The 27492-nt window shown below is 40.7% G+C and overlaps 1 protein-coding gene across 1 annotated transcript; it reads left to right on the top strand.

The window, feature by feature from the left end:
• Positions 1 to 395: 395 nt before the first annotated feature.
• Positions 396 to 26550, top strand: GFPT2 (glutamine-fructose-6-phosphate transaminase 2). Its single transcript, XM_054038543.1, has 19 exons — positions 396 to 476; positions 9672 to 9779; positions 10511 to 10609; positions 11555 to 11680; positions 15362 to 15420; positions 15900 to 16034; positions 17478 to 17539; positions 19146 to 19225; positions 19686 to 19803; positions 20249 to 20412; positions 21007 to 21102; positions 21213 to 21310; positions 21721 to 21841; positions 22253 to 22410; positions 22547 to 22661; positions 23354 to 23481; positions 24261 to 24428; positions 24861 to 25022; positions 25665 to 26550. The coding sequence occupies exons 1-19, from the start codon at positions 470 to 472 to the stop codon at positions 25707 to 25709; spliced, it is 2049 nt and encodes a 682-aa protein (XP_053894518.1). The 5' UTR covers positions 396 to 469; the 3' UTR covers positions 25710 to 26550.
• Positions 26551 to 27492: the final 942 nt, after the last annotated feature.

A 27492-nucleotide genomic window follows, 5' to 3' on the forward strand; every position in this document is an offset into this window, starting at 1 on the left:
AGAATTTCTTTCCTGCGAAGTGATCTGCAGGGGACCACTCATTGAATGAATTATTAAAATAACTATTTTGCTGCCCTTGGGAAGCTCTCTTCTAGCTGGCTGTTCTGGAAAGAGCCACGTGCCCTTACTACAATGTACCCAGTTTAAACTCACTCACTCACTCACACACACACTCTCTCTCTCTCTGGGGGTGTGGGTCTGTCTGTGCACGTAGGTCTCATGCAACGTGCCCATCTCTCGAAGCGGGGAGTGCCCCCTCGCAGTGCAAGCTCCGCCGTGCCCCTGACACTGACCCCCCCCCCCAGCCCGCGGGGGAGGGGTGCGGGCCGCGCTGGCCCCGGGACCGGCCCCCCGCCCTGCCCCCAGCCAATGAGCGGGGCGGGAGCCGCCCGGCGGCGCTATAAGAGCCGGGGCCGCGGCTCCAGCCGGACTCGCCTCCCCGGGATCAGGGTTACGCTGCGCTGCGACCATGTGCGGTGAGTGACGGGCTCGCCTGCGCCCATCCCGCCCCTGGCCTGGCGTGGGGACCCCCCGAAGCGGAGTCTAGGGGGGCCGAGCCCCGAGGGAGCCCCCCCGCCTTTCTTCAGAAGCCGGAAAACAGGGGGGGGGGGGCGTCTCCTTCCATCCTGCCCGGGGTCCTGGCGTTTGCAGGCGCCCCCTCTCCTGGCCTCACGGCCCCCCAGAAGGTGGAAGCCCTTGAAACGGGGGAGGGGGCGGCTCCGTTCCAGCCCGCACCCCAGCAAGGAGACGAGCGGATGCTTTTCTCTGCCCCTGGCACCCGCCCCTTCGCCCCCCAGCTGAGCTGGGGCCAGAGGTGGCACCACTCCCAGGGGTTCGCCCCACGACCCCCAGAGCTTGCCGCTCTCCTGGAGGATGCGGGGGGAGGGAGGCTAGGTGGCTGTTCTTGCCCCCCTGCCGGGGGGAGAGGCCGGGGGGGCTACAAGGTCCTTGGTGGTCACCGCGAATGGGAGTGAGGACAAAGTTTATCTGTAATCCTGTTACAAACTCTCTGTGTGTGTGTATTGGGGGGGGGGGGGGTAATTACATCTTCTCCGCCTGGGAGACAGCCGGGGAGCAACTGCTGGGACAGGAGTGACTCTGTTGTTAATGTGCAGGGTTGTCGTGTTGGCCCCAGAGACCAGGTGGGTGAGGGAATATCTGTTATTGGACCAGCTCCTGGTGGTGGAAGAGACCAGCTTTGGAGCTCCGCAGACCCGAAGAAGAGCCCTGTGGAGCTCAACTGCTTGTCTCTTTCACCAACAGAAGCTGGTCCGATAACAGATATTTCCTCACCCACCTGGTCTCTCTTATTTTTAATAGCATTAAAATTAGCTAGAACCCCTGCTGCAGTGTGAACAGGAATTCTAGCTATTTAAAAATACAGAAAATCCAGGCTTGATCCACAACTGTTCTTTCTGGGCTTCTTTATTTTGCAGAATTCTGGTCTTGATGCATCTGTTTTGTGGGGATGGTAAACCATAGATCTGGGAGGGTTTTAAACCAGGGGCAGGCAAACTTTTTGGCCTGAGGGCCACATCGGGTTTTGGAAATTGTATGGCGGGCGGGTTGGGGGAGCCCAGACTCCTGCCCCATCCAACCCCCCTATTCCCTGATGGGGGGGGGGGGGCTGTGGACCCCTACCCCATCCACACACCCCCCCTCCCTGTCCCTGGACCCCCGCCATCCCATCCAACCCCTCCTCTCATTCCTGACTGCCCCCCCAGCACCCCTGCCCCATCCAACCACCCCTTCTCCTTGTCCCCTGACTGCCTCCCCGCCACCCCATCCAACCCCCCCCCTTCTTCCTGACTGCCCCTCCGGGACTCCTGCCCCCATTCAACCCCCTATTCTGCCCCAACCCCTATCCACACCCCATCCCCTGCTCATCACCCCGAACTCTCCTGCCCTCTATCCAACCCCCCCCCCCCGCTCCGTGCCCCCTTACGGTGCTGCCTGGAGCACTGGTGGCTGGCAGTGCTAAAGCTGCGCTGCTCGGCTGGAGCTGGGCCATGCCGCCACCACGCAGCACAGAGACCGGGTCAGGCCGGGCTCTGCAGCTGCGCCGCCCCAGGAGTTCACAGCCCTGCGGCCCAGAGCATTGTGCTGGTGGCGGAGCGAGCTGAGGCTGTGGAGGAGGGGGGGACAGCGGGGGAGGGGCCAGGGGTGCGCCCCCCGGGCCAGGAGCTTAGGGGCCAGGCAGAACGGTCCCGCGGGCCGGATGTGGCTCACGGGCTGTAATTTGCCCACCCCTGCTTTAAACCATTTGTGCTTGTCATAGGTAATGCCTCCCTCACCAGCTTCCCATCCTTAACTCCTTTTCTGACCCAATCAGATCTTTCTGTTTGTTTGTCCTCCCCCAGATTCCATCTTGTTGGCTTGCCTCCAAACATCTTTCATCACAACAGGCTTCAGGTGGTACACTTCCGTGGTTCTGTTTTTGGGTTACTGGGTGGCTCCACTATTAATCTTTGCTCTAGATCAGTGGTTTTCAGCCTTTGGCCCGCAAACTCTGGGGGTCTGCAGGCTATGTCTAAGATTTCTAAAGGGGTCTTAACCTCCATTTGAAATTTTTTAGGGGTCCACAAATGAACATTTGAAAACCACTGCTCTAGGGCCAAATGTCCACATTTTCAAATATATTGATTTCAATTACAACACAGACTACTAAGTGTACAGTGCTCACTTTATTTTTGATTACAAATATTTGCACTGTAAAAAAACGAAAGAAATAAAATTTTTCAATTCACCTAATACAAGTACTGCAATCTCTTTATCATGAAAGTTGAATTTAGAAATGTAGAATTATGTAAAAAAACAAACAAAAAAAACTCTGCATTCAAAAATAAAACAATGTAAAACTTTAGAGCTTACAAGACCACTCAGTTCTACTTAAGCCAATCGCTCAGACAAACAAGTTTGGTTACAATTTGCAGGAGATAATGCTGCCCACTTCTTGTTTACAATATCGCCTGAAAGTGAGAACAAGCATTCACGTGGCACTGTTGTAGCAGGCGTCGCAAGATATTTATGTGCCAGATGTGGTAAAGATCCACGTGTCCCTTCATGCTTCAACCATCATTCCAGAGGACATGTGTCCATACTGATGACTTCTGCTCGATAACATCCCAAAGCAATGTGGACCAACGCATGTTGATTTTCGTTATCGGAGTTGGATGCCACCAGCAGAAGCTTGTTTTTCTTTTTTGGTGGCTTGGGTTCTATAATTTGCACATTGTGGTGTTGCGCTTTTAAGACTTCTGAAAGCATGTTCCACACCTTGTCCCTCTTGGATTTGGATGGCACTTCAGATTCTTAAACCTTGGGTCGAGTGCTGTAGCTATTATTAAAAATCTCACATTGGTACCTTCTTTGCGTTTTGTCAAATCTATATGAAAGTGTTCTTAAAACGAACATGTGCTGGGTCATCATCCAAGACTGCTATAACGTGAAATGCAGGTAAAACAGAACATGAGACATACAATTCTCCCACAAGGAGTTCAGTCACAAATTTAATTAACACTTTTTTTTTTAACTGGCATCATCAGCATGGAAGCATGGCCTCTGAAATGGCGGCCAAAGCATGAAGGGGCATATGAATGTTTAGCATATCTGGCAAGTAAATACCTTGCAATGCTGCCTACAAAAGTGCCATGTGAACGCCTGTTCTCATTTTCAGGTGACATTGTAAATAAGAAGCAGGCAGCAGTATCTCCCATAAATGTAAACAAATTGTTTGTCTTAGTGATTGAACAAGAAGTAGGACTGAGTGGACTTGTAGGCTCGGCAGTATTACATTGTTTTCTTTTTGAGTGCAGTTATGTAACACAAAGGGAGGGTTTTTTTTTTAAGGTTACACTTTCACAATAAAGAGATTTCACTACAGTACGTGTAAGAGATGAATTAAAAATACTATTTATCATTTTTGCAGTGCAAATATTTGTAATAAAAAACAATATAAAGTGAGCAGTGTAAACTTTGTATTCTGTGTTGTAATAGAAATCAATATATTTGACAATGTAGAAAAAAATCCAAAAATATTTAATAAATTTAAATTGGTATTTTATATACAGTGTGATTAATCGCAATTAATTTTTTTAGTTAATCACGTGAATTAACTGTGATTAATCGACAGCCCTAGTTAAAATTCTAGTGATAAGGCAGTTTGTAGTAGTTTTCACGACTCAGTAGAGTTCTTCCATCAGCCTAGGTGCCACTTCTCAGAAAGGTGGATAACTACATCAACAGAAAAACCTCTTCCATCAATGTAAGAAGTGTCAACTCCACAGAGCTACTGGGCTGTTGTAGCCATTGAATTAGCCACGGCTATGTCTACATTACAAGTTAACACACCTTTGCTTTCCTACTGAAGGCAAGGCCTTTGTTGGGTTGGCTATCATCTTAGAGACCATTGATTAGACCGGCTTTGAATGTGACTAGATTCTATGATGCTTCAAACAGTGACAGCAGCCTGTCTACACTAGGGCTCTTAATGCTGCTAATGCAGTGCAGTTTAGCAACAGAGGGAATTTTGTTTTAACTTTTTTTATTTAGATTAGTGAGGCCCCTCAAAACTTGAGAGGAATTTGGTAAAGGTAAGGAGCCCCTTTGGGGGACAAGGAAGTGTGCGCTACTTACCTGTACTTGTTTGAAACTTTAAAAAGGTTCTTGGTGTGAGATTTGGGCTGAAGTTGAATTTTACTGAGTGTCCCTTACTTTTATGCTATGAATCAGAAATCAGTGCTTTGTATTTTTGAAATGTCCAAAGAGATGTTCAAGCATCTAATTTACTTTTTTAAGTTGCTTTCATCAAAACAAACTTAAAAGCTACCTTAACAAAAACAAAAAAATTAAGCAACCTAGGTGAGAGACAACCCTAGGTAAACAAACATGTCAGTTAGAAACATTCAGCTGAGAGACTGGAAATGACTTAATCCCAAGGTATGCAGGCTTTATTGACTGAGGAAATAAGGGAGTTAATCCTGGTAAAGCAGTTTAGTAAAACTTCTAATTTAGGGGTGGGGTAACTGACTCCGTATGAAATGGCAAGGGGAGTAACCAGTCATGTATAGTGAGAGTGATGTGATTTTAATTGCACTGAGCCTTCTGCTATCACCAGCATTTGGGGACCAGATGTCTTCAGTGACGTAAAAATTAAAAAATGTTATAATGGAACTTCAGTCCCAAAATGCCATTGGGGGTGGGGAAAGGACCGGGAATCCTTGTTCTGGATGTGAGACATCTGTAAAATGCCCAGGATAACATGTATGACCCCATTAACTATCACGTGTCCCTTAACACACACATGGCATGTTGAAGCTATTCTGTGAAACCTGGACACTTTCAACATTCTCTCTACAGTCAGCAGATATCTTAAAAGTATGAATAGTCCCTTTTTAAGGTTTATTCTCTCCTCCAGTGATTTAAATCTGGAAATGTTCACTGTGGTACCTTCTTGTCTAATCTCTGGGGTGGGTGGGTGTCAGACACATACAGGCCAAAGGTTTGCAATGGGGGTTCCTAAAATTTAAGTACCTAAATTGATCTACATAGAAACCTAAGCACCCTTTTCAGGTGACTAATTTGGAAAATTTTGGCCAGCGTTGGTGTTTGTGTAAATGGAAATGTTGTTGCATGAAAATAGTGTAGTAATAGTAGTAGTAGGCATCTGTCAGTCTCAAGAGACCATGGGTAGGTGCCCCTGAGAGGTAAAGAACTTACTCAGTTGGTTTTTATGGCAGCTGCGAACGTGGCTGAAGAGACCCACTTGAGAGAGAGAATCTCTGCCACATCGGTCACATTTAAAAGTGATGTTTCGACCCTATGAGGATGCAGTGTAAAAAGTGTTGACTCTATTTTAAGCAGATGATTTGGCTATTTAAATGTAAAATAATAAGCTCTCGTCTATTTAAAAGTGAACTTCACTTTCTTTTCTCAGAGCTAAGATTTTGGCACCAACAACACACTCGCTCCAACTATTGAATAGACTTTAGTCGCGGGAAGGGGAGAAGTGCCTTTACTTTTGGTCAAATTCAAAGCATAGGCTGCCCCCATCTTGGTGAAGTCTTGCAATTACATAGAAAACCCTCAGAATCCTTTTTCTAACACATGACATGCAGTCTGTCAGGGAAAGTCAGAATTGCAGACTCTTGATGGTGGTTTAAGGAGAGCAAGATTAACTCTGCTCTTACTTAAACTTCTGAGTGGTATTTTGGTGTTTTGTTTGTCTATTCCAGTGCAAAATGGCTTCTTTACAATCAGCTACAAGTAACTTGATCAAATCAGATAATTACAGTCATTACTACAGTTTATAACTGGCTTCATCTTCTTTGTGATGCAGTTACAACATGGTATTGAGGTTAAAGGAACAATACTCTAGCAAAAGACAAAAGAATGACTTTGAACATTAACAGTTGGCTATAATATATCCGACTCTATCTTGTACCTCATATTTATATTCAAGGACAACATTTCATTTTTTAAGTTGTGCTAGTGAGGTGAGACCATCACTTTCAATGGCTTTACTTGATTTTTTTTTTTTTTTTTTTTTTTTTGGGTATAATACTTAAACTAAAATGTTTTAGCTTTTTCATTACAAGTTCTGTTGGAAACTGCATCTATCTAACACTTTTTAATGGTATTCAGAGCTATCCGTTTCACAGGTCTCCTTCATATCGAGTAAAAATATTTGTCAAACCTGTAATTTGGTTCAGCTTCCAGTGGCTGCTAGCTATTCAGAAAACACTATACTAAAATGCTGGTTATTTCTAATTGCATGTTGCTCAATTCCTCTTTAAATCCAGCCAAAAGGATGATCTGTTCAGGGAAGAAAGTACACAAGGATTGAATAAATTGTGAAACACAAGGAAATACTGTAGAGGTTTGGTTTTGAGAATGAATTATTTCCCTGTACCCAAAGAATTTGTAATATATTCCTTGGCAATCCAGGTGCAGCTATCCCTTTCAGTGTAATGGCCTCTAGTGGCTTCTGAACCTCTTAGTTGACATATGTAGAAATATAGCTATGAGTTCCCTAGAAACAAGGAGCCTTTAACAATTACAGCACACTGGTAGCATTGTAAAGGCAGTCCCAAAGGAAGCTTTTCCTGGAGCTCTGCATAGTCACAAAGACGCCACACTGAACATACAAGCCTGAGGTGTCTTTAAATACGTTGCGAAATCTGGCATAGAAAGCAGGGTTGGATCTGAAAAGGGAAGCATGTAGCAATGTTTTGGAATGATATTAAGAAATTTGTATTTAAGAATTCTGCTCTTGAGGCTGATGGCATGCACCAAACAACTGGAAATGGGTGTCTGAAAAAGCTGTCCAAAAATCCTCCGTTTAAGGAGGCTTTGTATGTAATAAACTGTAGACATTACTTCCAAGAAATCCATTTAAGAATAACACTTGCGATGTGTTTAGATGCCTTTTTAAAATTTTTTAACTGTGTCAATGTTCTCTGCACATACTGCCACCTGGATATTAATAGGATGGGCATATTGGAAATGCCCAGGCTAAATAGATGTATGCAGTGCTGTTGTTGCTGTGTTGGTCCCAGGATATTAGAGAGAAGATGGGTGAGGTAATATCTTTTATTGGACCAACTTATGTTGGTGAGAGAGACTAAATAGGGATTTCTCTTCTGTAGCACAGAACTGTTCTTCTGAGGATATGCTATTCTGGATCAGTCTAATGAGCGCAATAGTTTATATGAGACTAAAAAGCTATCAGGCTAATTATAATATCTGTGGTAGAAACTCTTTGAAGTTACTGGATTTACACTAACAATGAATTTGTCCCTAGACGTTCAACTATAATATCTTCACTACAACTTCCTTGCTTTTGGAGGACCACTGGGATATGTAAATTATGTTGTTGAGTTCTTAATACCTTTAATTGATGGAGTGAAGGTATTGAATCTTTAACAAATGCTTCTTGTATTCAAAATGTTAATTAATCATTGCAGCTCTGTATTTGTTAATAAAAAACAATACTTTCAAGTTTAACGGTCTCTTAATAGCTCAACTTTCACTCCTTTAGCTCTGTGGTGTCAGTTTCACTAGTTCTGTAGCCTGGATATGGTTTTCTGGAGTAGTCCGGAGCTAATTTATGATGTTAGTTAAGGCATTTTTTTAACATCAAAACCTTCCAGGCTACCATTATAACAAAAATAGTCACGAGAATACTTGTGTCTTGCAGGTCACCTTAAAAATAACAAAACCAAAAAAAAACCAACCCCAAAACCACCACACACCAAAACCTGAATATAGTTGCATCCCCTAAAGTGATCAGCAGTTACCTTTCAGTCTCATTAGGAACATTATGCTATTGCTCTGCTGCACTTACTCTTCTACACCCCAGCCTTCAGAAAATGACCCGACGCATCAAGAATTCCTTACTGTCTTAGTGGTGTCCCATTCCCCTGATCTTCTTTCCCTTCCATTCAAGAAAAGAGATTCCCGCTTGTGCACTCTCTTCTCATTCGGTCTTTCTGTTTATGGAGCAGAGAGTTCAGTTCTTTTCTACAGCAGATTGCTCTCTGCACAAGATGACCTCATAGACTTTAAGGTCAGAAAGGACCATCATGATCATCTAGTCTGACTTCCTGCACATCGCAGGCCACAGCACCTCACCCATCCACTCCTGTAATAGACCCCTAACCTCTGGCTGAGTTACTGATGTCCTCCAATCGTGATTTAAAGACTTCAAGTTACAGAAAATCCACCATTGACTCTAGTTTAAAGCAGCAAGTGACCCATGCTGTAGAGGAAGGTGAAAATTCCCCAGGGTCTCTGCCAATCTGACCTGGGGGGAAATTTCTTCCTGACACCAAATATGGTGATCAGTTAGACCCTGAGCATATCCTCAAGACCTACCAGCCAGACACCTAGGAAAGAATTCACTGTAGTAACTCAACACCCTGAAGCATGTGGGATGACAAATGGGTCTATTGACTCTTTGTAGAGTCGGGGTTGGCAAGCAGGTTATGTTGAGGTAGCACAGAAGGAGAACTTCGGGGGTGTCTCCTTTGTCCCCTCACTTTTTTTGTCCTTCCTTTTTAATGTCTTTTCTTTCCTTTTGTATTTGCTTCCCTAGTTTTCTCTCTCCCTGCTAAAATGACTGTTGCATACCATATAAAGTAGGAACTTTTCCAAAATAGATGACTGCTCAAAATACCTATCCTATTTAATAAGCATTTTGGGCCCTGACTTTGATTATCAATGTCACCTTTCGTTGTACCCTAGTATTCAGATGTCTTAGTTTTAGATATGAAGTTGATCACAATACTCTCATTTTCAGCTGTAATCATCAAAAAGTGTTGGGAAGACACTCTTTTCAGCTCGATGTTCACTGCTGCTCCTAATTGGATATGCCTGTGAGGAGAATGAAAGGCTAAACATTGCTTAGAACTGGTGCACTTGCTTAATGAATGTGAACACTGTATTTGGTTTGCAGCATTTAAAATGGTTGGATAAATTTCTCTTCCCATTTTAAAGCCCATTGGGAATGACTGTACCAAATATAGGAGACTTTATTGGGAAATGTGGGGTTTTTTTTGGTAATATTAATATTTTTGAATTCCATAAAGGATTTTAAATCAGTTTGTGAAGGGATCCAAACTAAATATTTGATCTTTCTGTTCTGTCTCCCTTCCTCTCTCCTTGCTTTACAGGAATCTTTGCTTATCTGAACTACAGAGTACCTCGGACCCGGAAGGAGATATTTGAGACTCTGATAAAAGGGCTACAGAGATTAGAATACAGAGGCTATGACTCTGCAGGTATCTAAACTTGCTGCTTGTACAAATGAGCAGTTGTAAACAGGATTATGCTAACTGCTTATCTTTAAATTTAAGATAATATGGCTAATGCTTCTAATCAAAATTTAGCATCTTGATTTGCACAGTATTCTCTCAACCTGGTTTTATACCATTGCCAGGAGAGGATCAAAATTTATCTTGACTATTAATCTGATCTTCGACTTTCCTTCAAGGGCTGAAAACTTGATTTAATCAGGTGTTCATCTATAATTGAGGTGTAGATCATGTAATCAAAGCAAACAGGATAAGGGAGCATTGTCTACACACTATATATAGGGTTGGGTTTTGGAGTTTTTTGGGTGGGGATGGTATGTATCTTGTTGAAGTGGCAGAGGGGGGAAATCAAGGAGGCTTATTTATGTCATTTTAATTTTAACTTGTTAATGTCACTAGGCAAAATCTAGCTGCGGGTCCTTACTTAGGCAAAACTCCTGTTGACGTCAGTGGGAATTTTGTCTGAATTGGGGATACAGGATTTGCCCTAATCTACAGGAGTCCAGTACTAGACTTCATGAGTTTCTCTTCGGAGGCTAATTTTGAAGTAGAGCCATGCCTTTGCATGTGCTTGTCAGTCTCATCTCAGGTTGGACATTTCTTCTAGACTCTTAGACTTTAAGGCTAGAAGGGAACATCATGATCATCTAGTTAAATGCATTCTTAAGTAGCTGACACGTATGTCTTCTGAATTCTAGGTGTTGCCATTGATGGAAATAATAATGAAGATAAAGAAAGGTACATCAGACTAATCAAGAAAAGAGGAAAAGTGAAGGCACTAGATGAGGAGTTACACAGTAAGTTTAAGAATCCTTATGTTGGCTTTGTATGTATTGCTGGTATGATATCACCTTAGACATCACAGAACACTATTGCTGATTGCTGCGTTGTATAACAGGCATTAGATTGGAGTGAGTGGTCTGTGAGCAACGACACTTGCTGTCACAAAGTAAATCAATCTTCATGCTCCAAGGGTAAAGCCGCAGTCTTCTTGTTAAAGTAAAGCTGCTGGAGACCTCAATCCACTCTCCATTTTCGGGTGGCTAACATGCTTCTTGAAATATGAGCTTCCTCTTGCAAGCAGTCATACACTTAATGTACATTCTGCAGCAGGCATGGCAGAGCTCTTATTGTTGTACAATGGAAGCTCTTATTAGCACTAAAGCAACTGGTTGTCTTCACAGCATCAGTTTATATAACACTTCTGTAACCCACACGCCTCCTGGGTGTGGTGTTCTGTCCCATCCAGAGGCATTGAGACCACTTAGAGAGAAGAGATCAAATGAGTCTGCCTGGCTTTTAGCTCCTGTGGTAGAGGGTCATGCACTAAGCTCCAGGGGTCCCGACTCAATCCTGCCCGGTGACGACCAGGTTCTGTCAGTGTTCCACTTCCATCTATGAAAAGCAGAAGTTGCATTTCAATATGTCTGAATTGTATCTTCTAGTAATGTGAACTTTTTGGCTTAGTTCATAACTGGTAGGATTAGTTGAAAATGGTTCAACATTAGCAAATGAAGGTTTTAATCACAATAACTTGAACCATCCAAAGTTGAGTGTCATGAAAGTAAATATTTATGTTTTTTTTTTTTTTGCCATCTTCCAACTGCTTTTTAATCTACTGAAATCTAATAGAATTTGGTCCCTCAACATTTTTAATCTTGCATTTGTGTGATTAAGATTCAATTTAAAGCTGATCACTTTAATTTGATTAATTTAATTTAAACTGATTTCCCTCTCTATAGAACAAGATGGTATGGACTTAAAGGCAGATTTTGAAACACATTTTGGAATTGCTCACACTCGCTGGGCAACCCATGGCGTGCCCAATGCAGTGAATAGTCACCCTCAGAGGTCGGATAAAAGGAATGGTAGGTATTCTCTGTACCAGTGTGGAATCCTATTTGAATTTGAAATGTCACCAAAGGCTTCAGAATACAGTAACTCCTCACTTCACGTTGTCCTGGTTAAGGTTGTTTCGTTGTTACCTTGCAGACCTATTAGGGAACAAGCTCCTTTAAAGTTGCGCACTGCTCCCTTATAACGTCATTTGGCAGCTGCCTGCTTTGTCCACTGTTTGCAGGATTCTCTGGAAGAGCAGCCCCTCCTTGTGGGGATTAGAACCGTGGGGGCCAGCAGCCCTCCCGCCCCCCCTCCCCCCATCAGCTCACCTTACAGGGAATTTAGGGATGTGACTCAGCAGCTGCCCAGCAGCAGTTCAGGTGTCCCTCCCCCCACTGCTGTGCTGTTCCTGACCTGCCCTCTGCCTTGGAGCTGCTCCCCGGTGCTTTCTGGGGGAGGGAGGGTGCAGATATCAGGATGTCTCCCTGCTCCTGCATGGCCCCCCCTTTTCCCCCCGCACCTCCGCTCCACAAAGCGGAGGAGGGGACAGGGCTGAGGCAGGGCTGAGGCAGGGCTGTCCCTAGCTATTCTGGGGCCCTACGCAGCCCCTGCCCATGGGGGATGTGTGTGGGGCCCCAGGCCTCGGTGGGAGGGGGGAGAAGGCTGGCTTGGGGGGTGGGGAAGAGCCGTAGCAGGGTCTGGAGCAGCATGCAAGGGCTGGAGCAGCACGCAGCTGCACAGGACACCAGGGAATTTGGTGCCCCAAATGGATAAGGCTGGCCCTGGGCTCAGGGACAGAAAGGAGGGAGCTTGCAGGAAACAGTTGCTTCCTGTCAGAACTGGCTGATCTGCTTAAAAGGGCAATGTACTTGAAGTGGGATCAGCGTACTTAAAGGGGCAATGCATGTCTCTCACTCATCCACGCACCCCGCAGCACTTTGGAAAGTCAGCAGCTGTACGTGTCCTGTCAGGAGGAGGGAGTGGTGCACTCCAGCTGGATAGTGTGGGCTCATCATCATGTTCAGTTTTTGCAGGGAAGTGTTTGCAGCTACTGCCCTGCATCTATTGTTTCCTCCCTCCTGCCTCCGTCCATGCTGTCTGTAGAGTGTGAGGCTATATTAACCCTTGAGGGCTCAGCTGAGTGCTAGTTCACCATTTAGCAGCAAGGCATTCCCTGGGAAATATCCACCTCTTACTCCACCACCTCAACCAAGCTTCACAGTCATTCATTGCTGTGTACAGTATTAAACTGTTTGTTTACAATTTATACTGTATATGTATACAATTCTTTTTGTCTGGCAAAAAATTTTCCCTGGAACCTAACCCCCCTCCCCCCCCATTTCCATTAATTCTTATGGGGAAATTGGATTCACTTAACATCGTTTCGCATAAAGTCGCATTTTTCAGGAACATAACTACAATGTTAAGTGAGGAGTTACTGTACAGTGGATTACTATAAAACTGACTTGTGTGTAAATTTCAAATAGTCTGAACTCCATTACCTTCTCAAACAGAAATTTCAACCAACAATTTTGTGGATTTTTCTGAACTTGGCAAAGCAGTAATTGCTTAAATAAAACATCCCTGCATCTAAGAGTCTCAGTCATGACACAAATTTCACTTAAACACAAGTGCAATAGAATCACTAATGATAAATATTTGCGTGTATCAAAATTTCAATACTACTAGGCATCTACTCAGACCTAATAATATAGAAATACATCTTATTGGGTCAGTCATCCTCGGTGTAACTACATTTCAAAGGGATTAGATTGAGGATGAATTTAGCCTGTTGGGGACTGTAAAATGCTTAAACTTTCGTAAAGAAGTTTGAGCAATCTATTAGTTTGTCTGAATTCTGATTGGCTAGAAAAATTCTAAGGGCAGATCTACACTTAAAACACTCCACCAGCACAGCTGCACTTCAGTGGAGATGCTACTACACCAGCAGGAGAGCATCTTCCCTTCGCATAGTTAGTCCACCTTTGCAAGGTGGTAGCTGTGTTGATGGGAGAAGTCCTCCCATCCACATAGTGCTGTCTACACCATCAGTATAACTGTCGTTCAGTGAAAAATCCACACCCCTGAGCAATGCAGTGATGCCAATCTAAGTTTGTAGTAAAAATAAATGTGTTAGTCTCTAAGGTGCCACAAGTACTCCTGTTCTTTTTACAGATACAGACTAACACGGCTGCTACTCTGAAACCTGTCACTAAGTTTATAGTGTAGACCCGGCCTAAGTAACTTACATTAGAAGCAGCTAGTACTCCAGGAAAAAAATCATCTCTTTGCTGATATGAGAATACTAGAATAGTTTAGCTGCTACTAAACAGATTCTTGTGTGGTGCCAAAAATTTTGATCAGCTCAAACTGAATATTCTCCTGACTATTGTTGTACATGAGTCTGCAGAGAGAGAGGTGGAAATTGTCCCTGTCTTGGCCTACTGGATTTAAAAATAGCCTACTGGATTTTTCTGGACTTGGGGTCAGATTTTCAAAAGAGCTCAGCACCCATTTAGGCACCTAAAAATGGGAGGAGAATTGTTTGAAGTGGGTGCGGTAGACATCTTAAGTACACCTCATAGGTGTAGCAATTTAAATTATACCAGGAGCACCTACATGGTGTGGCCTGACATCCTAACAATTCTAAACAAATAAGGACCAAATAATCAAAAGTACACAGCCCCCAGCATACTAACCTCTGTTTAAAAATCTTGCTACTTATTATGGTGCCTAAATGGGAACTGAATTCTTTTGAAAATCTGGTGCGTAACGGTTTTTATTTTTAAAGAAGTTACTTTATTTTTAAATCTTCCCTTACTGTAAATGGAGTTATCCTATTTGAAAGCTTCTGTCCAAACAATAAAACACCCAAGTTTCAAGTGCCCAGCTGCATTAACACATTCTTTGGTTGAGACTACAGTATACGAATGGCCTATTGTCTCTTACAAATGTAATGATTTTTGGATGGTGAATTTTTAATTGGTGTCCAAGGGGTTTAATCATTGCTCAGTCTGGCTAAATTGCATATATTCTATTTAATATAATTAACAAATATCTAACAAAACACTGTCCTTAATGAACTAGTTAATAAAGATTACTGTTAATATTAATATCTAGTTGCAATATTTAAGTGTGAACTCTTTAGAAAGGGCAACAGACTTTTTTTTTTTTTTTTTGGAAAGAGACCACTCTCTTCTCTCCCACCCCCCATAAGCCAATCAAGGTATTTCTCCCACTGGCTGGCTGGAAAGAGGAGAAAAGAGATTTAATAATATATGGTGATATACCTCTCTCATAGAGCTGAAAGGTCATTGAGTGTAGCCCCCTGCCTTCACTAGCAGGCCCAAGTACTGATTTTGCCCCAGATCCCTAAGTGGCCCCCTCAAGGATTGAACTTACAACCCTGGGTTTAGCAGGCTAATGCTCAAACCACTGACCTATCCCTCCTCCCCAATTTACAGTTTCTATTTTGGGAAGTGCTCCAATACTACTCTGGTGACGGCTGTATAACTATCTCAATACTTTAAGTCCTATAAGGTTGTATTTTAAAAAACAAAACTCCTAGGATTTTGTAGTTCACTCTGGGGGTGCCGTGATAAATCTTGATCTTAAAGCTCTGGAAGTAACTAATGTATTTTGTGGCTTTAAGCTTCTCACTTTTTAATTTTGTGTGTGTGGGTTTTTAATTATTTTAATCTTCCCTTTAGAGTTTGTAGTTATCCATAATGGAATCATCACAAACTATAAGGACCTGAGGAAATTTCTGGTAAGTTTATGGCAGCTTGAATAATTCCAAAACTAGGAAATACAAGCAAACATGTACAGATTTCTCTTGGCATTTGCATAGTGTGAATTAAAATGTGCAGCATTTCATTTAAAAACTGTATTGTAATGGAAGCTGCCTAATAAGGATAATACCCAGGAACTGATACAACGCACTGCATTTCTAGCCCTTTACATGGGATGACTGGTGTTCTCTGCAAACCTCTTTGCACATTGTTGCTCATGTTCTATCTTGCTTTGTTATAGTTAAAGTCTCTTATCTAAATATTCCTTTGAAAATAATGCTATTATGTTTTGTTACATCTTTACACTTTGTTCAGTGATTAAAAAATATATACCAGCCAAATATGATCCTCTGTTTGAGATATGTATCTTTCTGATGAGACACCAGTTAAAGGCACTTGTTGAGTTCCTGCCTGAGGAAGAAAACACTTATCTTGCCTTCAATCTATAACATTGCAGGAAACCAAAGGCTATGAATTTGAATCTGAAACTGACACTGAAACCATCCCAAAGCTGGTCAAATACATGTATGATAACAGAGAGACTGAAGATATCAGCTTTTCAGCCTTGGTAGAGAGAGTTATTCAACAACTGGTAAGTGTGGGAATTCCATCTTTCTGTGCGAAGGGGGACTGTTCATGGTGCTATTCGAATATCTTCATGAATTTATTGAATCCACCACAGAATTAACTAAAAGATGCTGCAAATAACTTGTTTTAGTGGGTTTTTATAGAGCAAGAAATTGGATTAAAACATTGGAAGCTTGAAAAACTCGGTAAATCTCAAACTTCGTTAGTATTTTAAAGCAGCAAGGGGGATGTTGCTGCTTTTTGCTAGACTGCTTTATTTTTAAAACGCTTTTGCTTAATGTAACATTCTGCAGGTGTCAGATAGTAACCATCCTTTTTAACGGGCCTCTTTTGCAGAGAGCAGTGATCTCAAGTGCTACTGTGATTAATTTAAATACAGGTAGACTTGAATCACAGCAATGCTGAGTAACTTAGTCTAGTAAAAAACCTTGGTTCCTTATTTGGAGTTCAGTCTTATGTATGTATGTATGTATGTATGCTTTAACTGTTGGTTTAGAAATGGGAGCCTATTACTGTGTTTTGGTGAGCTAAATATTCTACTATAGACCTAGGAATTGCGAACTTGCACCATAAATACTGAAATTGACTGTGCCCCACCCCCCTCACCATTGAGTCCCCCTTTCTCCTCCTTGCAGCAACTCCCTAAGATTTTCTGCAACACTAGGGCAGCAATAAACAGGAGAGAAGGATAGGATCCACAGAGAGCTAGTTAGGGGACTGGTGAATCCATCTGCATAGACTGCCTACCCCCTTCTGTAGCTCTGTGGATTTTGCTTTTGAGCAGTTCCACACCCTGCCTATTTCATATTGTTCCTGAATGTGAGAGTCAGGAGATGGTCTTAATCTTGGTATCATGGGGCAGGAGTTTGCTCTTGCACAGTATGGTACTTTTCAACTTCAAAGCTAACAAATATTTTTATACAAGGCTGCTTCTGAGTGTGGTGTCTTAAAAAACAAAAATAAAAAAATGGAGCCCCATACTTGCACTTGATAGTAAGCAAACTAAGAAGTAGTAGGACCAGAACTTTGGCCTACAAATCTGGAAGTCATTCCATGTATATCCTGTAATGCATAACAAATTTGTATTACATTTCTAAATGTTACTGAAAATCTGTAGCTGTCAGTTTTTATTGACTCTTAAAGTTGTTCATGATGAGAATTGACAGCCTTTTGTGTGTATGGGGCGGAGGGAGAGGGGGAGTTCTCGTCCTCTAATCTTTCTGGCTGTTTGTAGAGTGCATGTTTGTCTGCCTTGCATTTATTCCACTACTTCCTGGCTGACCCCTTAAAGTGGGCAATTTGACTTCAGGAAAAGACTCCAGATAACCTTAAGAGCTAGACCCAAGAGGCTCCTCAGGAAGAGGAGGGCCCAGATTAATGCAGGATGTGACTCATTCATGTAACTTATTTGGGATTTTCCCTTCTTAATCATTTGTATGGTTTCCAGGAAGGTGCTTTCGCATTGGTTTTCAAGAGCATCCATTACCCAGGTGAAGCTGTTGCCACCAGGTTAGTGAAAATCCATTTAAAAAAAACACATTTTCTTCATTCGTGGTGGTCTATAATATAAAGTCTCTGATCAGTAAAATATGGGAAAAATCACTTCAGTATTTGACCATTTTATTTTCTAAGTAACTATCAAGATTCAATCAAATACAATTTGAAAACTGTTAGAAAAAAATGAAATATAAGGAGATTTGACTAATATGATGATGAAAATACTGCACCTGTGCATAACATCCTGTATGGTTCTTGAGCTGAGGTAGATAATGGTTGCAAACTGCAACTCCATTCCCTCTGAACGCTTCTTTAATTGAAGAACAGGAGTACTTGTGGCACCTTAGAGACTAACAAATTTATTAGAGCATAAGCTTTCGTGGACTCCAGCCCACTTCTTCGGATGCACATATGTTATGCATCCGAAGAAGTGGGCTGTAGTCCACGAAAGCTTATGCTCTAATAAATTTGTTAGTCTCTAAGGTGCCACAAGTACTCCTGTTCTTCTTTTTGCGGATACAGACTAACACGGCTGCTACTCTGAAACCTTCTTTAATTGAGATCATTAACTAATCTTACTTTCTAAAACTACAGAATTCTAAAGGATTAAATTGTTTCACGAGTTTCGTTTTGAAAGTCTGTTATAAATGCAGCCTCGGTTGTTGAGGTAATAATTTTGTAAAACATGAATTAGCATTTTATAAACACAACTGAAAAGCCGTCAGAACTTGACAAACAAGACTTATTCTTGATGCATGTAACTCAGTTATTTTAGAAGGAATTGCTATATATTGTATCAAGAGTCAGACACACCACATAGGACGGGCTATAGGTGTGGAATTTCCTAGATATGCTGTAGAACATGTATGTTGACTCTTTTTAATTGAGGTTACAAAAAATGGACTGGTTTAAAGTGTAATCTAGTGACTTAATGTGGGGTATGATCCATCTGGGTCAGAAAAGTGATAGAATTCTGCCTTGCCTCCTAATCTCACACAAGTCCATAGGCACAGTAATTAGGGTCCTGAGTTTGAGAGGAAGAAAGGCAAAACAAATCCCTAATTATACAATGATTATTGGGCTTACTGCTGTCTCATTTCAGAGGCAGAGAAAAATATGTATCTGTAGAAAAGAGCAGCTTCTTGAGTATGCAGTATAAAGGGATCCAACTACTGCTTTACAGATTTGCTCATATATATTTCCATATGTGCTATGGAGGAGAGCAGCCTAGATGATACAGTGAGGGCGATCTCCCTGCGGCACTTGGACCTCAGCAGCTGCAGGAAGGAGGCGGGGATGGGACCTCTAGGGCAGGAGAAGCCCTAGGCACCAGATACTGAACCAGCAGCAGCCATAGCTGCTGCACTGGCAGCCTGGGGATGTAACCATCTAAGATCATGGCATGCCTTCCCATAAGAGGGGTGGTTGTAGGTGGGGAAACTGAGTTACAGTTGCATCATTCCCAATATATCATGCCACAAGGGTGTGGTTGGAGCATCTGCCTCCCTATGGAATAGGAAGGGGTGTGGCCTTTCAACTCTGCAGATGTCTAGTTAATCAGAGAACCTACCCTGTATAAAGGACTTTCTAGCTAACTTGCTCATCATTGCATTCACAGACGAGGGAGTCCTCTACTGATTGGAGTTCGCAGCAAATACAAGCTTTCCACTGAACAGATTCCTATCTTGTATAGGACATGTAAGTTATAACTAGCTTATCTGTTGGTTTTTCAAGATACATAACAAATACAGAGCAGGATTTTCTTTTAAACATCAATTAATTTCAAGTCACATTAAGTCCTTTAGAAGAGAAGAGGTTAACTTCTGTACCTTAAAACCATCAACAGATGCTCAAAGTGAGTTATTATCTGAAAATATCCAATTTTGTATTTGTTATTTAATGCCCATTTGAGAGGGGTTACTTAAATGCAGTGTCTCTCCTTGCTACCAGATAGACTGGACAAAATACACGGTCCTACATTACACAGAGTATTCAACTCAAAATTCTAAGAAATGCAGGTTTCCTCTTAGAAATGGTGATCATCACTTTTTTTGTGATATCTTGAGCTGTGTAGTTCACAACCTATTTCAAACCACTTGGGTTCTGCATTTCAGATTGGTCTATATATTGGACTTGTCTCATTTTATTTAATCACTAGGCAACATTGAGAATGTGAAGAACATATGCAAGACCCGAATGAAAAGACTGGATAGTTCTACCTGCCTTCATGCTATTGGAGATAAAGCAGTAGAATTTTTCTTTGCTTCTGATGCAAGGTAACAAGCACTTGTATTTTTTGGTTTGCCCTGTAGCAGTGATAAAGTCAGTTTTTGACACCTTATCTGTTGGTTCTCTTCTGTTCTTTTGTGAATTGGAGGTAGGCTGTTTTATCATGGAGATTTAGGAAGCCCAACTGGTAATTAGTCTACTTATTTGATAAGGATGGGAAAACTTATACCAGAGGTGGGAAAGAGCTTTTAATAGAACACCACCAGTTTTTGAGCTGTATTCTAGTGATACTTGCCAATCTCTAGCCTTTCTGCCTCTGATGTAAAATATATCTAATGCAAGTAGTCAAAGCAAGTTAAAGTAGCAACTACCAGCAAAGTATGTGTTGCTGGAATGGAGGGTAGCTTTGTTTTTTTTAATTCTACTTCTGCTTCCCACTGAAACATTGTTCCAAATATAAATGTCTCCTCCTCTATTTCTGTCTTTCTGTAGTGCTATCATTGAACACACCAACAGAGTAATTTTCCTAGAAGATGATGACATTGCAGCAGTGGCTGATGGGAAACTTTCTATCCATCGGCTAAAACGTTCAGCTAGTGATGACCCCTCTCGAGCCATCCAGACCTTGCAGATGGAATTGCAGCAAATCATGAAAGGTAAGTTGGAACATCTACAAATATAGTCTATTCAAAGGTGGACAATCTTCCTGATATTGGAGTGTGGGGGATTTATACCCCAAGAAAACTACCATCTGATCATGTCATGATTTGCACCTGTTTCTAGCACTTGAAAGTCCTTCCTGGAAGCTGGCAATCCCAGGACATCTGACCAAAGGGAGGATAGGGAGTGCATTGTACTACCTGCCCCTGTAGATGACAACATCAGATTTGTGCCCTAGGTAGTTTTTAGTTTTTAATGTGTTCAGTACTCGTAAGCCTGGACTGATCTGACAAAGCTATAACACAACACCTCAGAACTTTGATTACAAAGAAACTACTTATTTCTGTTCAACTTCCTCCAAAACACATTTATTAGATTGTCCTTTTTAGTGAAAACTAATCCTGTTAAGTGGAGCAAATGGCCTACTCTTCTTCCTTCCCCTATCCCTAAACATCCATCCAGGCACAACTGAGATGAGATGTTACATTAACGCTTTGTCTAAACCAGCATGCTTCTACAGGTCATTCTGAAAGTTGACTCTGTAATTGAAATAACAAAAACAACTGAAACCTTCGTGTTTGTCTAAACAGGTAACTTCAGTGCATTCATGCAGAAGGAAATCTTTGAACAACCAGAATCTGTTGTCAATACCATGAGAGGCAGGATGAATTTTGAGACCAAAACAGGTAGCTTGGAATATTTAATTATTGAAGTTTTGTTGGTTTATAACAAACATTTTACACATTGGCTTAATAATAAAATCCCTGGCTGAAGTATACTTTTTTTTTTACTACAGTTCTGTTGGGTGGTCTGAAGGACCACTTGAAAGAAATCAGAAGATGCCGACGACTGATCATTATTGGCTGTGGGACCAGCTATCATGCTGCAATAGCTGTACGTTCAACCTGCACTAAAATATATGGATTACTTAGCTTTGTGATTTAGAGAACAGCTTTCTTAAGCCCTTGGTAGGAGTCTGAAAGTAGATGTATCTTTCTTTCCCCTTTCCTCTGCATCTGACACATAGTGTTAAACACTTTTTTTGTTTTAATGCAGATTTACTATGATCTACCATGCCAGAAATTAAACTTCTGCTCCTTGATGTTACTTACTAAAACTGATCAGTAATTACAGTTGCCCAATCTTCTATAACAGGAATAAATAAAATCTTTCTTACTAAGTTTTGTAAATATACTCATCCTTGTTTTTTCTCTCTCTCCTGCCCCACCCCCCCAAAACACAAAACTATAAAGTATTGATATGGATGGCAGTATTAACAAGTGTCTTGTGCTTATTGAATATAGACCCGACAGATGTTGGAAGAGTTGACAGAGTTGCCTGTGATGGTGGAACTTGCTAGTGACTTTCTGGATAGAAACACTCCTGTATTCAGGGATGATGTGTGCTTTTTTATAAGTCAGTCAGGTGAGTTGCCTTGACTGCTCATCCCTGTCTGAATAGAGGCATGTAGCAAAGTGGTTTTTTTTTTTTTTTTTTTTAATCCAATAAATAAAACTTATTTCTGTCTGAATGTCTTAATTTGAAGTAAAACAAGGGAGGATAATGATTAAAAGTACCAGCGCTCTATATTGGATGCAAATCTTGCTTTTCAAATCAGTGGCATGAATCAAAAGTAGAAACAGCTTGTGAATAATGCTTAAATGAGGCTTCAGTGTAAATGTTTTCACTCATGATTACAAACTTTTGTTGTTGTTGTGCATAACTGGATTCAATTGGTTAGAGCCTGAAGTAAGCTTGAATATGACAGATTTAAAGTTTCCCAGTGCTCTTGCTGTTCTGTGTTTAAATTTAAATGTCAAACTGCTTGTTCTGTAGGAGAAACTGCAGATACGCTTATGGCCTTGCGGTATTGTAAGGATCGTGGGGCTCTGACGGTTGGCATTACAAACACCGTGGGAAGCTCAATATCCAGGGAGACTGACTGTGGTGTGCATATCAATGCAGGCCCTGAAATAGGAGTGGCAAGCACAAAGGTAACTCTGTTCACTGTGGCTTTTTATACCTTTCCTCTGTGAAAGCCAATCAAAATGTTAATATATTGGTAGTTAAGATTTAGGTTGCATTAAGCAGTCAAGTCCGTAAGAGTTAACGTTCTGTTTTTGTCGGCAGGCTTACACCAGCCAGTTCATCTCTCTTGTAATGTTTGGCCTCATGATGTCTGAAGACAGAATTTCTTTGCAGACTAGGAGACAGGAGATCATCAGTGGGCTGCAAACGTTACCTGGTATATTTGAAGTTCATACTTTTTTACTATTCCACGTATTGGTGCATTAGAGCTCATTAGTGCACTGAGATTTTTCCCTCATTCTGGAATATAATCCTTCGAAGTAAAGTGATGATATTAACTTGATTTCAAGTAGTACATCTGTCTCTGTATAATCCTTTCTCCTGCTACCTGACCTTTAAAATCCCATTCCAACTTAGTTTCTCTTTTCCTATGGCTTCACGAAAGGTATGGATAATAAAGAAAACTGATGGTTGTGAAGTTGACGTATACTCAGAGCTGCCATATAAATGGACCCCAAGTAAAGAAATTGGAAAACCAAGAAATGTCTTACTCTAAAATTAAATTGTAGTGAATAACTTTTTTCGGATACAGGTTCCTTTTAAAGTAACTTTTAGAGTATTTACTATTTTGTTTAAATCAAGCCTATACAAAACAGGTTCCAGAAAGAATTATAAAAGTATATTTAAAAATACTAAATGGATCCTGTGGAAACTAGATCAAATAAGACATTTTAGAATCCAGTCGTCTGTCTAGCCTTCATAACTTCGCAGTTTTGTAAATAAGTTTAAATTCATACAATTGAGTCCATCTGTTACTGCTTCATTGAAACAGATTGAAATACTGTCAAGCTAGTAAACATGGAATAATGGCATTTATGCTACATTCTTTTTTATTATATGATCTGATAGAGATGATTAAAGAAGTCTTGTCCTTGGATGAGAAGATACATGACTTGGCCCTTGAACTGTACAAACAGAGGTCGCTCTTGGTTATGGGGCGTGGCTATAACTATGCCACTTGCCTGGAAGGAGCATTGGTGGGTATGCTTTTGAAAACTTAAGGATTCCTATTTACCTGTTTTGGTGACTTATATTTAAAAAAAAAAAAAAAGCAGCTTGCTTCTTTTTCCTGTAATTACATTTTTGAATTAGACAAAATAACTGGTGCAGTTAATTCTATCAACTTTTAATTCTTTCACTCCCCTTCCCATTGCTTTTTGTTCCATCTGCAAATGTAACTGTATACAGGCAAACATCATTTATAGCTATTTAAACTCCCAAAACATGTAGATGACTAAGGAAAAAATGTGTGAACCTTTTATGCTGCACCATCTTTGCAGTAAACCTCTCGCACTAGGACTATCAGATGATGCAGTATGTCTGGTCAGAAACTATCACCATTCGCCAAAGATTTGATTCTAAAATATAAACCTGAGAACTGTCTCTGACTCTGGCCACTTTTAACACATCTTAATCTGTGTTGCAAATTTCTTTGACTAACCCTAGTCACTCCTACCCCATCTGGCTATTTTTTTTTTGCCCCAGTCAAAGATTCCCATTGACTTCTGTCAGACATAACTCATGAAACGACTACACCACTTTTATAGAAGTGGAAATTAAGGTAACTTTGCCAAAAATAAGTTTGGGAATTGGTTTGTCTTAAGAGGAAATAAATCAATTTCTGAAAAGAGCACATTAAAATTAACCTGTTACCTTATTTCCATGTTTAAACAGCTGACATTCAGGTTTGTATCTGTTTTTGCCCTCTGAGGTTCTTACCTGTTTTGCCCTTAATGCTCTGGCATTTGCTTTCTAGAAAATCAAGGAGATCACGTACATGCACTCCGAAGGTATCCTGGCTGGTGAATTAAAGCATGGACCACTGGCCCTTGTAGATAAACATATGCCTGTTATCATGGTAATTATGAAGGATCCCTGCTTCACCAAGTGCCAGAATGCACTGCAACAGGTCATTGCTCGACAGGTAAGCCGTCTAGTGAGCACTGTATCATATGGAGAGATGTTCTGCATGTTGAAATATGACACTACTGATCACACTTCAGAAACAGAATGTGATGGTGATTTTGTCTAATCATCAAATCAGATGCATTTGCCATCTGATTATAATATAACATTAAAAGTTGACACCAGTGGTGAAGAGTGACTTGTAAAAATGTAGTTGGAATAATAATAAAGCTGTATATGGTGCTAAAGTCAAAATCTCGATTTAAATTACAAATACCATCATGTAAACAAGCACCTAGTTTCCTATAAAATAAACCTGCATTGACATTTTTCTTTCTATATGTTTGAGTAATGCTTTCAAAATATACTATAGGTATTTCAGAAACCAGCAACATACACCCCCCAAAAAGTTGTATGTCACCACTCTTCATTATTACATTTTTATTTATAGGGTCGCCCAATTATTCTGTCTTCTAGAGAAGATACTGAAAGTTCAAAATTTGCATACAAAACTATTGAGCTGCCACACACAGTTGACTGTCTCCAAGGCGTCTTGAGTGTTATTCCCCTACAGCTGCTTTCATTCCACCTGGCTGTTCTTAGAGGATATGATGTAAGTGTCTTCCGTATTTTGGTACTGCAGTTAGAGAAACATGCTTGTGAACTTCCTCCTACCAGCCTAAAGAGAGGGGAATAGTTAATGTATGTTAACAAGGGAATAGCTGTGCTCTAGTTAGTCAAGATAGAATTTCAGTACAAATCCCCTAACTTAAAAGCAGCTTAACTGGAGTATAAAAATTCCATTTTCAAGAGTGAAATTGAGCAAATGATCAGTCATTAGAGTGCAGACTTCTCTGTCTATTTTCAGGAAATATTTCCAGGGTAAGTGAAATTTATTCAAGGAGCATGTGCTATACCTTTTTCATAAAAATTACTAAGAACATTGACCTTGGAATGGTGCCATTCTTGGAGAGTCTGTTCCAATGCCTGTCTTAAATTTTATCATATGATAGGGTGTTTTATCATAGTAATGTATATATTCAAGGAGGGATGGATTGTAAGGCAGCTTTTGACTTCTTTGTGGATTTAAAATCTCAAACTTTTTTGAATCCATATTCTTGGGCATTCACTGGTGTTGGGACAGATGGGCAGCAGAATTCATTGATACATGCATGTGTGCACGCAAATTGAATTGAATTCAACAAATGTAGAAGATTGCTTTAACTACCATATTCTGAAAATCTGTTCATTCCAGGTGGACTTTCCAAGAAATCTGGCCAAATCTGTGACTGTGGAATAAACAACCCACAATGTGATATATGTATTTTTCCCCCCACCAAAGTTCTAAGTTTTACTCCTGTTTTTAATTGATGGTTACATGACGTTAAGTGGAATGATACCATTAACTGGAAAGTTTTGGGGACCGTTTTTAACTTGTTTTAAAAGCTTTTGATGTGCCTTGTACCCAAGTGCTTTTGCTTATGGCAAATGTTGTTCCGCTAAATCCTAAAAATTGCCAAAGAAGAGAAATCATTGTTTACACAGGTATAATGAATGAACTTTTTTTACTACTGTGCAATATATATAATATATACAGCTCTGGTCAGAGTAACTGTGAACGTTTTTGGCCAACACTACTTAACTAGTTTTAAAGACAAAGTATTTATAAGTACAATTGTATAGCTTTTTAAATTATTTGTTTTTAGTATGTTGCTTATCTGTAGCATTGGTAATGCCCAGAATATAAATTCTGAGCATGTAACATTTATTTGTGTACAGAGTCACTTTTTAAAATTTTTATCTTTGAACTGGAAATCTGTGGCCTTTGAGGGTTTCCCTTCCTCACCCTTTTTTCTCCTAGCTTTTCTGGATGCTTTCCACTGCACCTAATATTTTTGTTAATCATCTTTTTCCCCACCCCTCTTCTGTGGCTGAAAATTCCCAAAGACTCCTTCAGATTTATTTAACTAAAAGTTTACCTAAATCAGATCAACGGTTTGATTCATGTGCAGTTCCACCTTCATATGCATGGAATGTACTGTGCAACAAAATAAGGGAACTGGATATTTTCAAGTGGGTTACAGTGCTTCTGTTAAAAGATTGTACAATCAAATTCCTATGCAATTAAAGAAAATAGAGAATGTAAACTCTTCTTGTGTGTGTGTGAAGTCTTTTTACCTGATTCTTTCCCCTTCCAAACTGGTGATGAAAGAAACAAATGAATATACAGTAACTACTCTTCAGTACAATATCTGCTTTTCCAGCTTTAAGAAAATTTTATCTGCAATCTTTGAACAATCAGAATATTAAAACAATCACTACTTTTTTTGCAAGAATGAAAAATGAATAAAGTGTTGTCCAAGGCTTCATTTTTAGAGAATAGTCTTGTGCTTAAGACCATGGACAGGATTTCAAAATCTAGGTTAAACTACACTCCAGGCTTTGTGTGGCATGGGACAAGTCACCTAATCTCTCTCTGCTTCAGTGCCTTGTTAGGAAAAATTATGCCTATTTTACCCTTTGTGTGTCTTGCCTAGTTAGACTGCAGACTCTTACTGTATGTATGTACAATACTTAGCACAATAGAGGCTTCAGTCCAAGTTGAATTATTTCCTTGGATGTACATACGCTTACTTTAGCTGTGTAACTATTTGCAGTAATTAACTTGTACAAAAATACGGTCCAGCTCAGTGTCCTCTGATAAGTAAAGTAGGAGTAAAGAGGTTATTTTTACCTCTATTTGGCACTGGCTCAAATGATCCAATGGCTCAAAGTTGAAGCTACACAAATTCAGACTGGAAATACTGGCATATGTTTTTGACAGTGAAGGTAATTAATCATTGGAACAATTTACCATGGGTCATGGTGGATTCTCCGTTGCTGACAATGTTAGAAAAACATCCAATCTTGATCTTAAAGAGAAGCTCCAGGAATTATGTGAGGGACATTCTATGGCCCATGTTATACAGGCCAGACTAGATCATCACAATGGTCTCTTCTGGTCTTGGAATCTATGAGCTTTTCTAAAGTGCTTATCAATCTTTGGGTGCAGATATGTTGTAGCCCTCAAAGGAGACTAAATA

Source organism: Malaclemys terrapin, chromosome 8 (genome assembly GCF_027887155.1).
Source record: "Malaclemys terrapin pileata isolate rMalTer1 chromosome 8, rMalTer1.hap1, whole genome shotgun sequence".
Taxonomy (NCBI): Eukaryota; Metazoa; Chordata; order Testudines; family Emydidae; genus Malaclemys; species Malaclemys terrapin.

What these genes read in the sequence shown, in the direction of transcription:
- GFPT2 (XM_054038543.1), top strand. An exon ending in GGTGAAGCTGTTGCCACCAG is followed by an intron (nt 17,540 to 19,145) that starts GTTAGTGAAAAT and finishes TTGCATTCACAG; the next exon opens with ACGAGGGAGTCCTCTACTGA. An exon ending in TCCTATCTTGTATAGGACAT is followed by an intron (nt 19,226 to 19,685) that starts GTAAGTTATAAC and finishes TTTAATCACTAG; the next exon opens with GCAACATTGAGAATGTGAAG.